Raw genomic sequence first — 17,257 nt, forward strand, 5'->3', positions numbered from 1 at the left:
TGTGAGAACAGCGATGGAAGGATCATTGGTGTCTCTACTTTTCATTCAAAATTGGAGATGCTTCTTAAGGTAGGTTTCTCTACTGTTATTGCAAGCTTATTGAAAGTATCATTTCCTGGAGATCGACGTGAATTCTAGTTACGTTGATTTTCTATTAGCTTAATATCCTTGTTACAAAGGTTTGCAGTCGATCTTTAATCGCATATACTTGGCAACGCAGTTTCTCTTTAAAACAGTCCAGGCAGTGTCAACTGAGAACCCAGTTAGAGCGAGGATTTGTCCTCTCTAGTTGACGGAAAACGACACCGAATCCTTTGCGAGGGATTATCGAGGAGTTAGAAAGTTCCGCCGGTGTAGCAGTTTCCTCGTGGCCAGAGATTGGGTTGCACCCTTAACTGGTTTGCATTTCAATCAATGAACCTGCCGGGACACAAAAGCTCTATGCCGCGGCTGTCCGACCGCAGTTCAGTCCTGTCATCGCCGCAGTTTGCACAGTTTCTCGAGTTCCTCGATTCCTCGCCACCCTCGAAATGCGGGTGGCTGCCAGTGAACCAGTGCGCGTCGAATTCTTCCTCGAAGTACAGGTTCGTACCTCTTCTATCTCCTTCGACGTTCTGGACGCTCAGCTTCTGGTAAAACTTCGAATCGAGGATACGAGGGGGAGGGTCGAATAAATACAGCGGCTCGCTCGAGATTCCAACGAATCGTGAACTAGCGATCGCGTGGGTAACCGCGATGGTGCAGCAGGTAGCGAGGTCATGCCACTTGGTATCTCCGTCACCCTGCGAGCACCTTCTAAGAAGAGAGCAGATAACCGTTGGTCAGTGACAAGTGCGAAGCCATTTCAAACGCTTCCCGGAGCAAAGTCTTAACCCGTTTACGCTCGATTCTCGTAACGAAGCAGCCGCGAAAATCGCAAGATACTGCTGCTCAGTTGCATGTGAGATCGTGTCGCTTAACGAAATCCTGCGATTCTACATTTTCGGAGTTCGGAAAGGCTGAAGGGAACGGGGTCCCATTGAAAAGGTGGAATCTCGATCGACGATCGGTCTGGTTCCCTCTGGAGGCGTTATCTTCGGTGTTCGGTGGTGTGCGCGAGGATATCTGGTGAACATGGCCGCGGGGCTCGAGCGTGAACGTGATTTTCGAGGCTGAGTGTAAGGGCGAAGGGAAGATGCGGCTGGCGATAGGTGGGAGAAAAAGGGACGAAAGGGTGGCGAAGGGGATCGACGGTGGCGCGGTGCTGGTACGAACAGGACCTGGAAGGATACAAGGTCCTGGTATGCGGTGATATCAACTCATTACCATGCCCGGTGCAGACAGCAGGGGTGTGACTTTGCATCCATTAGGATAATTGCTGCTCTAAGTCTCCCGGTGACTTCTTCGCGGCCCCTGATTGCTTTACGCGCGCGTTCCACGCACGATTATTCATCGATTGGCGCCACCTTTGAGCGCGAACACGGGAGTAAAACGCTTATCGTTCGCGAGGACGAATGGTCCTTGGACAGAACCCGGGAATTCTGGTTTGCGGAGAATCTCGTCTCGCTTGTCCAAGCAAAATTTCTCGACTAAAACCTTCGACTATCGCGTCTGTCCTGGTTCGAAAGTTAACAGAAGACGTCAACGCGAACGTTCCTACTTGCCACTCGATTCCTACTGAGAAAGCCGAAAAGTGACGCGGCGAAATAATTCTCCCAGGCTCCCCTCGGGCACAGTTTTTCCCTGTCTCCCGATGGAACACGAGAAACGATTCCCTCGGATAATTAATTTCATCCTTAATGAGCCTGCGGGGACGTATGTTAATGCGGAGAGCGTAGGATATTTACATTTACGGTAGCCAGCACGAGCGTGGCCTCCGCTTTCGGACACTCGTAACCTACACTCCTACCTACACGAGAAACGGAACAGATAACTCGTCCATGCGTCTCTCCTCCGCCGTTCGTGCCTCTCCTCGGCCGACTCCTGGCGAACGGAGGTCAGAGGGACAGAGAGACGCGTCCCGGCGACGTAGGGATTTCCTGAGCAACGAACGAGCACGGGAATTAGGACCACTAATCTTTCCTGGCCTGGCCAGAGAGAGAGAGAGAGAGCTGAGAGCGACGAGAACCGGGCCAACAGCCGACAAATGCGTTTGCCAGCCAGTTTCCACCTTCCTTCTTCCTCCCGCGCTGGCCCCGCCGCCGCCGCCGCCACCGATGGTCCTTTTGCTCGTCTCGCGCTCGAGTTCCTTGTACCTTGTCACGGGAATTCGGTAGCACGGCCCGTCGACTCTGTTCGCGGCCCTTTTTCGCTTCTGCCCGACACCGAGCCTCGGATAGAGTGATTAAAGACGCCGTTAGAAACCGTTTAGAAGAGGAGTCGATGGTTCGCTCGTTTGTCAGACCGTCCTACATCCTCGATCTATCCAGCCCCGAGATCTGGACCCGGTGTCCCGTGTCGTTCGCTGTCGGGCATTCCGGTAACATCGTTCGGGTATTCGAAATACGTCTGGATACGGTGTCCAGTTCTGGCGCGGTTTATCATCCGAGTCTGGCTTGTTTAATCGACAACTGGCAGGGATCCGCGACGAGGCGATCTCGCGAAGAGGAATCCGCGGGATAGAGCGATCGATCCGTACCCCTCGCGCGTTCTAAGCGAGCCACGCATTCCCCGCGGATTATTAATGCGGCTGGTATCTAGCTCTAAAGTGATAATTAACGGGAGAAAATTGCTATCTGTACGAAAGAAGACGGAAAGCCGAAGATTGCCACGGCGCGCTCGAATCGGACCGGTTTCCACGCGGGGAATCGGCTAATCGGCCGAGCATCGACGAGACAATAAATTTTATTATCGATTACATCGGCCGCAATTTACGCGTCACCCTAAGGACTCTTAAATGCGTGCAACTTAATCCACCGTCGAGGGAATTTATTTCACCTGTCGATGCTTATCGATTAGCTGAACCCCTTGTTGCTAAATGCGGCTAATGCTCGTATTAAGTGTCATTAGAGAGCAGCTTTTAAAACATCGTTCAACTTGTCCGTTGCTTTATTAAGCAGACTGAAAATATAGACGAATCTCTTCGTTTCTGTTTGGTCAACTCGAGCAAGAAAGAGAGAGAGAGAGAGAGCAAAAGCGAGAGTCCTGAATCATTTTCAGGACTAATTGGAATCGCTGATGATATCGTTGGACTGAAAATATTGCCGATTCGGGAGTCGAATCGTTTCGCGAGCGACTGGTTCGAACGATCGACCAATTCTCCGAGCTTCCATCGATAGGACACGACTCGTCCCAGTTTCTAGAGGCCTAATCCGAGGGGGAAGTGGTGTGCACACGGAGACAGAGGTCCGTGACACACGCGCGGCATGCGTGTCCCATGCGAGAGAGCCAGCCGGCCGCTTCGTTCTCGCACCTGTTGACTTCTAACTCGGCCGGTTGATTAACGACTCTCCTTCCTAAATCACGCGGCCTCGCGATTTCTTACTCCGTCACGTGAGCACCGACACCGCCAAGCCACGACACGCTTTTTCGCTTCGGCGTCTCTCTACACGGCTCCTGACGATCATTGGGCTCTGCGAGGAGGGCGAGGTGTTCTCGCTGGAACACAAGCGATCCTGACGTGTCGTCTCTAAATTAAGAGCAAACGACGAATTGCTCGAAGGAATCGTGGCTCAACGGAGATCATCGTCGAACTCGTTGCGATTCAATCTCCTTGCGAGGTATATTTGACAATTATCACGCGTTATTAGGGCGATAGAAGCCAACGTGGACGAGGGGTATGATTAATAGACAACCGCGTCTGAAACAGACGATCCTCGTGGTAATGACTGCGCTCTGATGAGACGCTCAGCCAGTTAAGTCATTCGAACGCGCTACCGGTTAAACGGATAGATGCACCTGAGCATGTGCAATAGCTGATGAGTTAATTACCGCCAGCTTACCATTGGCAATGTGTCCTCTGAGCGTGTGACCACACGTGCGATCGAATATCGTGCAGCGAACCCTTAAACGAATTCGATCCGACGCTCGAATGACTTTTCGAATCGACCTGTTTCGACATTTACAATTCGTTCGAATGTCGGAAAATGATACACTCTGATATATTAATGACCCGCGCGTAGCGATTAATCGATATTCGCGCATCATTGAACGCGACATCGACGCGGTATTAACCGCGTCGCGTCACTCGTCGACTTTCATCCCTTAAATTGATCGATGATCGAGCGCGACTAGTCGCGTTGCGTCTCGAATGATTCATGAATTTTTAATAACTAGCCAATTATTGGATAGAACGTCGATCGGAGTCGAAGGAAGTAGGAATCACCTGGCAGAGGTACAGGCTTGTTCGATTTCGATGTTCTCGAGTTCACTGGACGTTAGATAATGCACGATAATTGGCATCTGGCGGGCAATCAAACACGTATTTCGTTTTAGCCGCCGGTGGAGCCCCCTCGTATCTCATTAGACCGTACGCCCCATTGTATGCACGTCAATATGCATGCTAAGTATACAGAAAATATACATATTAAAACGCGCGAGCGGCCGCAATTTGCATGCGTGCATACGCAAGTCGACGCCGCGTCTAATAAGCCTTTGGGCGCAATTAAGGGCGCCGGAAGTTAGCCGGCGAAGAGATCGCGCCACGAACTTTCGTCTTCGCTCTCAGGCCAATTACGTGGAACGAAGTGGCGCGTTCGTACGCGCGTACTCGACCGACTTCCTACGAACAAATTGCGCGAATGGAAATTCACCAGGCAAATTCTTCGTTTTTAATTTCCATTTCTCGACACTGTACCTCGACAATCGCGCGGAAAACTCATTTCAATTCGCAGCGTAGTTAAACGATGAGATTAGCGGCTTGGACGCGGCGTCGAAGCGTTACTTCTCGGCTGATCCTCTCGATGATCGAGGGGTGGAATTCCGCGAACCGTCCAGCGCGAATTTATGTGGCTCTGACCACGGGCAAACGATCGGTTATTGGAGAAAATCGAAGGTATCACGGCGAGGAGATCGCCGCTCAATCCGCGCAATTAACGAAGATCTCCAACGCTTTTCGATTCGACGTCCCACGCCTTTAGGCTTTGTTTACGGTTCTACCGGCTACGTTATTCCCTCTTCCGATCCCTATCGAGCATCTCTCGCAGCGGCCTGCCACGCAGACCGACACGGACCGCGCCACAACCCTTCACCCTTCTGGTCGCGATATGCGAACGCGAGTTGCTAATAAACGAGCACTCGACTTCCGCCAAGCGCTCTCTATTTTTCTAAATTTCGATTCATCCCTGGAAGCCGCGACCATAGACAGAGAACCAGCCTCGTCCCTTTTCTCTCTCTCTCTCTGATTCCTCCACTTCCAGTCGACGAGCCGACGATATAATTGGAGACAGGCCCAGGCGCTTGTCCCGTCGAACCCTAGGCCCGGTCATGTAGCCTTAATTCCAGAAAAGCACAGAACCAGACGATCGAACGCACACGGACGCACACGCACGGGGACTATAAACAATTTAATTAAACACGCGGGATACGTGGCGGCAGTGGGTAGGCAGGGGTGGCGCGTACGCGCGGCGGGCAGTGCATAAATCAAAGCTTCTTTATTTGCCAGGGCACGACTATTAATGAAGCACGGGTCCGTCCGGCGCGTAGCACGACGCACGACGACTAAATTAAATGAACATCTAAATCGTCGAATACCGGGGACCACAAATCTCCCGGCTGCCGAAAACGCAACGGGTGCAAACGTCCTGGCTGGCTGTGGCTCTCTTCCCGTTCGGCTGGCGTAACAACCGCGTCGAGGAACGGGGCCCTCGGAGCCAGCTCCGCCCGGGCAGCCGCCGCCATAAATTCTCCGTTGAATTCGAAATTCGCCGCCTCGCTGGGCCCAGTGCACGATCACGCGAACACTGGAGGTAATGTCGATGTCCGACTGATCCCTTGGCGATCTCGCGGCCGCGTGGGACGCCCGGAGATTTCGATGCGTCGAGATTTCTAAGCGAAATCGCGGACTCAACCGCTGGACTCGAGTGCTTCTGCGACTCGCATGCTTCGCAGGATTCGTCGTACGAATCGAGAAGTTTCGTACTTTCCTCTGAGATTCGCGTCGTTCAGGAATTTCTCTGTTTGACGAGCGAGCGTTTGACATCGAGACTTTGAAAATATCGCGAGTCCCTCGCGACACAGGCGAATAAGGTGGTGGCTTAGAAACGGCACGAAACAGGGTATTCGTAAAACTGTCTCAAGTCGGTACGTTCAATTAGTTCCGGTAGTCGCGATGGATCGCGGCGAGGCGTTCGTCCTCGCATAATAATTCCGTTTGTCACGCCAGTTACGCGCTCTAGATAGCCGCGCGGGGGATCGCGGCTGCGAATGGTCAGCCCGGGAACGGTGAAACGCCTAGGCGGATTTTTCTCATACTTTCACGAGCCGGGTAACCGTCCCGCGTGCAAGAACGATTGGATAAATCTTACGCTTAGAAACGCGGCGGAACACCCGTCTATTTAGTGGGATTCCCTGATGCGTCTTAAATTGCGAGGTACAACAGTGTGTAATTCTTATCTGGCGGATCGGTAAGTAATCTTCCGCGATTAGACTGTTCGAGGCGATCCGCGCGAAGATATACAGCAGGCCTGGATACAAAGCGTACGAAGATTAATGACTGCTTCGGAACAGTCGATTGTTCCGAACAACGCTTCCAGTTTTCCAACGGTTAACCCTTTCGATTATTCTCTCCACGCTTCCTTTCGTCTTCTTTCGCCGTTTCTGATCGATAAATTTGATTTCTCGACATCGTCGTCGATCCTTCTGGACGGACACGAAACGCTGTCACAAGAGCGGTTTGGGCTCGCGCAAAAAAGCAGCGGATAGTCAGTCAGTCGTTGGTCTCGCGAGGCTGATCAGCCCGCGGCGGCGGCGCCACGTTTAAGTCCGCGTGAATCGCGTGCGCGCGAGAAAAAGCGGCGGGATCGTTCCCGCGCGGCGAGCCGATAGCGGGCAGCCTGTAATTAATCCACGAACGATCGTGGTAATTAATTCGCGACCGGCGCGATGAAGGAAACGGCGTTCGCGACGCTCTGGTTGAACGCCGGCTCGCGTCCGCGTAATGCTAACCGACGGTGACTGGGTCGTTTGTTAACGCGCTGGACTCACGCGGCAGAACTATCCTTTCTGCTCCCGTTAGCATTCGACACCGGCCATACCCTGCCCGCCCGTTAACGAAGCCGATCGCCGCGGTGGAAACCGCCGATCGCGATTTGCAATTAAATGATCTGGAAATATTTCGCGAGCCAGAGGCGTGTCATTCGCGGTTTGATGCATTACGCGATTGCGCAAAGTGGTCAGCGTCGATTTTAATGAGGCTCTGGTTCGCGTCGTGTACTCGCGCGTTCGCTGCAACTCGATTCGTCGAGCTGGCAATCGAATCGAGGACGACGGATGAACGACTGCACGCGCAGCGGTACGATTCGAGAAACAGAGATTTTTGCGCATGGTTCACAGAGAAAGTTTCAGAGGAGAAGGCGAGTCGAGCTTGCGGACACGTACGACGCCCAGCGAGAATGATCGAACGTGGCGCAGGGTGGCGGTCGCGAAAGTAGCTTAACAGCTGCATTTGCATTTTCGTTGCCGAGAAACTCTCTTTGACGGAGACCACTAATTCTGGCGTCCAGCTAACATATGGCCGATTATTCGCCACAGGATGTCGAAAGCCGCTCCGGCCGGCATCAGCGGCGCGCTCTTTCTGGTCGCCGCTTACGAAATACCACGTTGACAGGCGAATGCACTTCCGCTCGTTTCGAGTTCCCGGCGAGTTGCGTGGTCGCGACCTGCCTGGAAATTTCCGTGTGCCGTTCAAAAAGAATCTTCTTCAGGAAAGCAAACGTAAAATAAAAAAAATACAGAAGCTTCGAACGTTCGACGTTCGACCTCCAAGAGACTTCGATTCGATCGATAGAACTGACAACCCTTCATTCAGAGATTAAAAATGGTCTTCGAAGTCTTCGTGCGAAAATCATGAAATTTTTATAAGCACAGGGTCGTATTCGAAAAGAATGACGAAAAGAACGATCATTTAATGGAAATCTAGGTTCCACCCCCGTAATCATTCGAAAATAAGCGTGGTGCCGGGGTTGTTTCCGGCAGACGTGGAACGAAATTTTCACTTTTCCATTAAAACGCAATTATCGCGAACCGCTGGCAGCCGGCTGAATCGTTATCTGCGATGTGGCGAGTCGTAATTTCTTGGCCACGTGACCGATATCCACTTATCGTTAGGTGGGATCTGATTCGATAAAATCGGCCTTAGGCGTCTCTGCCCTTAACTGGATGCCCGGGAACGGGAGACCGTATACGCGGAACCTTAATTAATAAACTACGCTCGAATGCTATTCGATAATTTCTCATGACTTATTAGACACTCGTGCCATTAACTTTTTACATTGTGCTACTCCAGAAAAAAAAATGCAACGATGACACGCGTGTTTTATCTCTCAATTCCCTCCTTTAATTTCCATATCTTTCGATCTGACATTAGAACTTCGTCTCTTCTGCATGAACCCGATACATTTAGTCAAATTTATGACAAATTACTCAACTGTAAAGATTGATTTATCCCAGAAAGCGTGTTAAAAATCGTAGCTTCGACTTTGAGCCACGAGCAACATTCAACGAGCCTAAAGTAAATCGAGCCATGAGAGGTTTATGCCTCGGTTCAAGGTCGATGCCAGGCATTCCTAGACACCGCCTCCCACCCCCGTCGGCGGCCAGCCATGTATATCACCATCCCAGGAAGCATCCCTCGCGCGATGGGAGCTTCCATTCCAGCCCCATGCTGTCTACCACCCCGGAACTCCGCCGATAGAGCTCGTCTCTACCCTCGAAAATCCATAGTGGACCCACCCTTCGTGGCGCCTGCGCGTCACCCCGTTCCGTTCCAACGATCAACCCCCTTCCCCTTGGGCTGGCCTCTGCTCTCCCGCGGAAGGACGTCAACGAAGCGACCGAGCTTGATGCGGCGAGCCATTAAAGGGCCACTGGGAAGGGTCGAAACGGATACGCAGACGCTTCTGTCCTGGATAAGGGGGTGGACGTGTTTCAGAGACGTCAGGAGCAAAATGGCGAACTGTTCGGGGAAATGGTTCCTTCCGGCTGGATTTCGGCTTTCGAAGACTCTAAACTTTCCTGGCTCGTTCAAGACGAACTCCTTTTAACTCCTCGTCTGTAGATAAAACGTTTTCATTACTAAAGCGATTGAGAACGATGAATAAATATATGGTCTCGAAAAGAAAATATCGTTTCAAGATTGATATCCGAAGAATCGCTGTCCACAAGATCGCGCGATTGATGGCGCGTTTAATCGAAATGCTGTTTCGATGTTTGTTTCCCCGTGCTTCCGGTCGGTTTGCATCGATCCCAGTGGGGGGGGACACGGCGAGTGTTTGCCGAAAACCGGGTACGGTCGAAGGCAAGGCAATCTAGAATGGGATACGTACGGCTGATGGATTCGAGGATAGCGTGTCCGCGCGATCGCGCCACGTTTGATTCGTATTATTTAATTCTAATCAAACTCTGGACTCGTATTTGTCGTGGAGGGCGAGTGATATCATTTCCTCGGAAGGCCGTTTCCTGGTAACGGTGCACGTGTTCCGAGCCCAGGATTCACGACGCTGGGGAAACCTCGACGCCTCTTCAAGGCCTCCGCGAGCCGCTCGAAGGTCCCTCTCCTGGAAAACACGATCGAAAGCGAGATTGCGAACGAGGTGGGGTTGGAAAATTGCCGCGGTGCCTTAGGGTAACGATCGCGATAACGTGCCCGACCGTTAAACAGGGGCTGAAGTATGCTCGCGTATTCCGAGCGCGTAACCGCGTTACGGTCCATATAATCGACACACATCTACGCAACGAGTCTAGATTAGCAGATCCATATTAATAGGCTCCTCGAAAGGGTCGGAGCGCATTCGACGCGGTCACTTTGTCCGGCGATTTCTCAAATTTTTTATTCGTACGTCCGCCTCGCCTAAGAGGGCCGCCATTATTTCTGGCGAACGCACGATTCCGAGGGCAGAGCGTCGTGTTCAGCCCCGGGAGAACGCTCGAAACGCGATTGCAATGACAGACAATTACGTTCTAATTGCTGCATTGTCACATCGGTTTCATTCCCCGGCTGGCGAACTTGCAGTTTCAGGACATGCATTGAAGTGCAGTTCTCCGGCGTGCAAAGTGCACGGTTCGCGTCGCTTTCTTCCCACGCTACGGTAGAACAAAAGTCGGTTACGTAAACGCGTGTCTCATTCATCGGTTCCCTCCGGGACATTGTTCCGCCAAATCTATAATTTTTTCCCCATTTTCTTCTTCTCCTATTTCTCTCTCTCTCTCTTTTTTTTTATTCGTCCGTCATCGTGACACGATCCTCGCCGTAGATCGATCCGATCGTTAACGACAGCACGATCACCCAGTTTCATACGTGATTCATATCAAACGGAGGACGCTTTACGCTCCCGTGAACAGAAATGCACGAGTACGTGTTGCGTGTCAGAACGTATGGAAAATGTCCAATAAAATATTTTCATCCGACCGTGTAGAGTGTTTCGATCTCTGATTCCAAGAAGAGTGTAATCGCGATCTACATATTTCTGAGTGTAGAACAAATTCCTGTCGATCTTTCGCGAATCGAACGCGATCGACGTGCATCCGTAATCGAGCATACATTTTATCATCCCGGGCATCCGAGCCTCCCCCCTAGCTAGATTTCACCGGATTATCCCCGTTCAGTCGTTAGTCTTAACGATTGCAATTAGTGTCATCAAATTGCACGGAGTCGTCCGCGGGCATCCTTGACGAGTTCCTTGAACACACATCGCGGCGGTAATCTCGGCTCGTCCAGAGGACTTTGCGTTTCCTTCCTCGCGAGCGAATCAAATTGTCCGTTCGCGCGACAGCTCGTTCGTACGGATCGAGCAAAAAAAAAAAAAAGGAGCAGCTTGACAGGCGACGATTTCGAAAAGAAATACGAATGGACGAGGAAAAAGAACTTCTCCCGCCGGCAGAAGAAACGGAATAGCGCTGGGCCCACGTGGCACTCCTTTCCCCTCTCGTCCTCTCTCGTCCCGATAATTAACCGTGTTTTGCACGCCGGGGAACGCGCCCGCTCGCGCGCCAAAGAACAAAAGGCCGGGCCCAGGATCCTAATGGTATCTGAATGAGACTATTCCTCGAGGACCTCCGGTCCGTTCCTCGTCCCGGATAATGGATTCGGTGTCATCTAATAATTAATAGAGTTCTTCTCGGTGCTGCCGCTCGCTCGCGCCTCGCACCGCTGTATATGGACGGCGATCTCATTCATCACGCTTTCTAACCCCTAAGCATTTTAATTAAGGCCATCGCCGTTTTTCCCTCTCCTACGTTTTTGTCTCCTCCTTCCCGTGCTTGCCCACCTTCCCGTCCCTTTCCCCCATGGCGGCCGCGTTTCGCGCGCTTTTACCGCGAAAGTCGAATCGTTCGAAAACGCGAGCAGAGGACAAAAATCCAGACTCGAGTGCTGCGTTTTTTTTTTAACAAAGAACCGGGGTATTTAGGTCCCCGCTGTAACGTCGGTTTTTTGTCGAGAACTGGTTCCGTGGCGTTTCAGCGGTAATTGTAATATTTACGCGCACAGGCACGAATAATAATCAGCGCTGAATGCGAGAGGTCCCGTTTCCATCGCGGAATGTTCAGTCGAACGAATTCTCGATCGATAGAAATTTCCGCGGGAGTACCGTTTGGCGTCTACGCCACTGGCAGCTCGAACGAACCACTACTTGTTTCAATTATCGAACAATTTGTGCATTTTACGGCTCGTCCTACGAATAAACCGGGGACACAGCGCGGCGGGAAGAGGCTCGTGGGGAGAGGGGGGTGGAGACGACGCGGAGGCGAATAAAAAATGAGAAACGAATCGAAGAGAGTGCAGATGGGAGAGAAGTACTTTGTAATAACTATACTTATCCCGTGGAATCCCGGCTGTTGAGTGGGCATATCGGTCCGCAGGGTTCCTCCGCGTGTCAATCAACCCTCGGACAGTGGTCGCCTTTAATTATCGAGATCCTTCGCTCGTAGGCCGCCTGTTGTTCGAGCCTCGAAGGTGGCCGAGGAATTCCTGTAACCAGTCGAACGCGTCCACCGCAGGCTAAACGATTATCCCCATCACTTTGGCTAATTAAGCAGATGCGACGTACCGATTCTCTCTCCCCTGTTAACTTTACAGGATCAAAAATTCTGCGCGAATCTACCACAACAGAATCTGAACACGTTTCGATGATTCGATTTCTAATCGGTCAGTACGCGTCTAATATGGTTTCTCACGTGATACACGTTGCTTCGTCTTCTCTGTTGCAGCTTAAAACCACCGCAAAAGGATGGGGTGACAAAGTCGAATCCCAGTAAGCGGCATCGCGAGCGATTGAACGCAGAATTGGACACCCTGGCGTCGTTACTTCCGTTCGAGCAGAACATTCTCAGCAAGCTGGACCGACTCAGCATCCTGCGGCTCAGCGTCAGCTACCTACGAACGAAGAGCTACTTTCAAGGTACGAACCGGCTCGATCCAACAATAGCCGGCGATAAACTCGGGATTCTACTCACGGATATAATGCAACGACGAATTTAGACGATCGCGTTGATACGCGCGTTATTAATTACGAGAAAAGCGTCCGTCGTCAAGATGGCCGGGCGGATAACAGAGATTTCTTGCGCCGCGTGCTACCCGGTTAAACATCGTTGCGCATCCAAAAGCATTAGCATCCACGAATACCTCCCCGCGAGCACGCGATGCTGTCGTTACTCTGTCTCTGAGGGGGAACAATAAGATTCAAAAACAATGGCCGGCGTTCTTCCGCGATCCTGCAATTCGTCTGTTCGACGTCAAACTTCTCGGTTTCCCCGGCAACCATTGTGATCACCGCTATTGTTGGATTGTTGCATTGTGCAACCTGTTACGGAGAAAGTGGTCGGCTATGCAGATGCACTTTTTCATTGTACCCTTTTGTAACCTCGGAAGGGGCCATCGTGGTCGTTCGAAATTGTTCTTGCGTCTGAGTCAAGGGTGGAATCTTGAGGGGATGCTCCTCTCAGGGGGTGGCTCTGGGCTCGTAATCGATAAGAAGTTTCAGTTCCGTTCGATCCAGATTCTTATATCGATCTCGAATGGTTCTGGGATGGTGGAAAACCGGGTAGAGTTGGGAACCAGCGGGGGTTGTAGGTATTATAGCGTACGGCAAGGTTCGCCAATCAATAGCTTGAAAATCCGCCATAAAAAGATAAGCCCGGTTATTACGAGAAACTCGTGGCGCTCATTTGCCCGAAGGTTGTAATTTCTCTACAAAGAAGAGTTTATAATCCGTTCGTGACGCGGAATCGTAACATTGCTTAACCCATTTGCATTGCTTATTCATAATTAGTCAAGATATCCTCGTGGCTATGACATTTTTAAATTTTAGGTCAGCCAAGATATCGTCCCGCGTTGTATAACGATACTGTTTTCGAGATCGAACTGGCGGATAATTTTCGCTGGAATTCAATTTAACAACCGCCCGGGCGGCCACCCCTCCCCGCCCGCCCCCGGATCGATACTAGTCTAGTCTCCATGCCTCGCGGGCCACCCTTCCTTTCGATTCCTTTAATTGGACTTCGAAAGATAAATCGACTCGCATCAACGTGACCCAATTTTCTGGTACCACCGTCGTCGCTTCGCAAATGGCGTGACTGTTTAAGATTATAATATTCAAGGTTAGTTTACTTATCGGCATTCAGCTGAAAAATTCAAGCCCTCGAGCGAACAAGGGCGCTACCGCTTTATCGGGCGCGTCATTTCCAAGGGGAATAATATTATAAAATGGAAAGATCGCGGGAGTGTGTGCAGCACAGCGGCCGGTAGTTTATATCCTTATTGATAATCACCGGGCCCGACGAGTCGAATCGCGGTGGAAAACCCGCTGGAACGGCCAGGAGGATGGAGGAAAGAAACCGGCCGGAATTATGCAACCGCGTCGAAGGCGACGGCGGCAGGAGAGCGCGGCTTCCTGCGCCGCGGGTGTGCAATCTCATCTGCAATCGCAATCAGGTGGGGGCCAATCGAAGAATCGCCGCGGAATAATGGGTAGACGTTCCTCTTTCTTCCCGTCCATTATCTTCCTACCCCGGTCTCGGAGTCGCGCGAGAAGGCAACTCCAATCTCTCACGACGAACGTGCGCGGCCTCTAAGTGTGCCCACACGAAACCCTCGTAATGCGGCTTCTACACTTTTATCGATTTAACGCCGCTAAGTACTGCGAACCTGGCCACGGACGATCGCGCCCCTCGCACACCCCCTTTAGACCCTCCGCGAGGAAAGTCCGACGGATACCGGTGTCCTGAATGCTTTTTCTTCGCCAGTTCCACGCGAAGCATCCCGCTGGTACCGATCGATTTCGCTACCCGATGCTGGTCACCTACAACTCCCCCCTCACGATACATCGCACCAAGAGCTCGTCCGCGATCGAACGTTTCTCTCAAAAGAACTCGCGATTCTCGACGAGAATCTACCGAAATTCGAATCCAAAAATACCAAAAACGATCAGCCTCTCGCGGAACCCCCGACTCCAGTGTTCGCGCTCGATAGATCGTCACAGTACGAAGAGGACGAACGACGACGCGTGGGTCGCGCGGCGTATGCAAGGTAATGGACACGAATCCGGATCGCGGGGCGCGCGAACGGGAATGCGAACGGCGAGAGAGGTCGGGTAGGACAGGAATGCGAACGCGAGAGGACACGCGGGTCCCGTAGAGGTGAGTAGGCACTCGCGTTCTGGCGTTGGGGGCCCTTCGAGGTGAGGCGAGAGAGTGCACGCGCGCGCGCGCTCGAGACAGAGGGTGAGAGAGAGTGAGAGAGAGAGAGAGGGCCCACGTCCCGATATCGCGGATCTCGCAGTATATCACCTGCGGGCCACAAGAGGTTGGCCGGCCTCTACTTAGCGCTCTTGTTGCTACCGGCAGAACGATCCTGAGAGCGAGCCCAGGGCCCAGCCCTGCCGGGCATTGTTCACACCGTTTTAATAGGTATTCATTGTCGGACCTCAGATCTTTTCCGAAGACTCCCGGGAGAGTGTCGTCCGATGCCCCGATACCTGGGAGTTCTTGTGCATTACCAGCTCACCTGGCCCCCCTACCTCTCTACCTCCCCACCGCACCCTATTGGGGTGCAGTCCTTCTCTCCACGGTTCGCCAGCAGCGGCTCGCTAATTGCGAAAAATGCCCGCTCCTGGCTGAAAGGGAACTTGGGATGGTTTTTGATGCGACTTTGCACTTTTGCCCGGACGATTCTTGTACGATCGACGAAGCGTGCGACGTTCTCGAGGGAAAAAGTTCAACCACTCGTCGACTGTCGTCCGTCGAGCATACGATTTATAATTTTGTAAGTTATATGGAATTCTACTGTAGATTGGATGGTTTTTTGCAGCTGGATATGTAGGAAAAAGGGAAAGGGTGCGTTTAAGGGTGGAAACGATAGCAGGTATTCGGAAGGCGATTATCGTCAAGTCGGGTACAGGAACTAATAGCACACGGCGAGCGTTGGGCAGCGAAAGGGTTAAGGGATAAACGGGTTAGGTTTGTTCTTTTGAGGAAACAGTTTGGCGGAAGTGGTTATCGTGTGGGAAGGAGGAAGTGGTACGCCGGAACAAGTTCGAAAAAAGGAAGGGAAACGACCGATCCGCGGGTACAATCTTCTTTGTGGTCTCGCCGGGGGGAACACGCAACTCGCGTTCCGCGAAATACACGCGGGCATCTTGATGATAGCCGCGGATACTTATTGCTCGATCTATTTTCAAATTCACCACCTATATTCTGTCAATGGGAGTGCTCGACGTATTTGCATAGAGCCGCGAGGCAGAGGCCGTCCGTTCTCAAGAGCCAGAGCCCCGTCGAAAATAGTTGCGCCGTCTATTTCCCACAGTTCGATTCCGCGGTGTGTACGAAAGGAAAAAGGAGAACCCCGTTTCCCTCTATGTAAATTAATTAGCCTCTCTCGGTTAAACGCGCTGATTTTTCAAACGGGCACGTGGTGCGTCCTCGCCTCCGGTTAGCTAGCGGAAGAAACAAGACCAGGACGAAACAAGAAGAAGAATACGAAGCGGAGGAGAAGCAGAAGAAGAAGAAGAAGAAGAAGAAGAAGAAGAAAAGGAGGAGGTGGCGGACGTTGCAGGAGATTCAGATAGCGGATCGTGGGGGTTGCGCCTCTTTCGCTTTTTTACTGACGCTTACCTTCTCTCCGCGTTTCGCCATTCCCCGTAGATCCCATAAAAGGTCCAAAGCGACGACTCTCGGTAATTAACCTCCACCGCGGTCGATCTTATTGCCGGCAACCCCGTGCTGTGTTTGCTCGATTTTTCACTGGCAACCTTTTTGACGAACTAATCTCTAGATCCAGAATTTTCGCGCACACTTTCCTGGAAAGATCCACGGCGTCGAGGTCTCGAGGGTTCAGAGTCGCGGAGCAACGACGCGTTCGTTGGAAAACAGGGGGGTGGAAACGCGCAGTTTAATGGACAGAGGCTCGCCAGCGAAACAATTGGTGTTTGATCTTCCGTGCGACAGATAGACAAAGATGGGAGAGAGAGAGAGAGAGAGAGACGAGATTGCGTCCGAGCGGAATAAGGGCCCTGATGAAATTGTTAGTTCAAGACATTAATAATCCCCGCGGACTAATTACTTACCGCGCGAGGGCATCAAATCCCCATTACACAATTCGTCACCCTCCGACACCTTAATCAAAACCGCGCTGGCGCACGCGGAGTAACGACGCGACATTAGCGGGAAAGTAATGAATTCTTTGCACTGTTGAACGCGACGCTTTGCCATGCTGCTTAAGGGCATCGATCAGAGGGATTTTCAGCGGAGCCGGCCCCTTTTTCCGGTACAACGAACGAGCGAACCTGTTCCGGTGATTTGCGCGGAAAACGCGAGCTGAAAAATCCGCTCGAGCAGCGACGCTTCTCGCGAGGCGGCTCGCAGCGAGCGACCTACGCGAGCGTTACCCCCGTCAACGCGGCTTGCAAAACGCGTAACACGAACGTTGATGAAGAGATACACATCGATACAGTTACCTTCTCATTATTACGACTCATTTACATTTTTCATTTCGACCTGACACCTGGCGGGGAGGAACAGCGGGAGAACCACTGCGTGACGGTAGGAGGGGGGAGAAAGGGGTGCGATTTGGGGAACCGGAGGACGCTGGGTCGAAGGAGGAACGGAAAAAGAACGAAGCGAGAAAACG

The 17,257-nt window shown here is 51.9% G+C and overlaps 1 protein-coding gene across 2 annotated transcripts in view; it reads left to right on the plus strand.

The window, feature by feature from the left end:
• The window catches only part of Ss (aryl hydrocarbon receptor spineless), a 100,661-nt gene that overhangs the window by 26,835 nt on the left and 56,569 nt on the right, over positions 1-17,257 (plus strand). For both annotated transcript variants that reach the window (XM_076905266.1, XM_076905267.1), the window contains exon 2: positions 12,343-12,533. In XM_076905266.1, coding sequence (XP_076761381.1) covers positions 12,343-12,533 — 191 coding nt within the window. The remainder of the gene's footprint in view (positions 1-12,342; positions 12,534-17,257) is intronic.

This window comes from Xylocopa sonorina, chromosome 12 (genome assembly GCF_050948175.1).
Source record: "Xylocopa sonorina isolate GNS202 chromosome 12, iyXylSono1_principal, whole genome shotgun sequence".
Taxonomy (NCBI): Eukaryota; Metazoa; Arthropoda; class Insecta; order Hymenoptera; family Apidae; genus Xylocopa; species Xylocopa sonorina.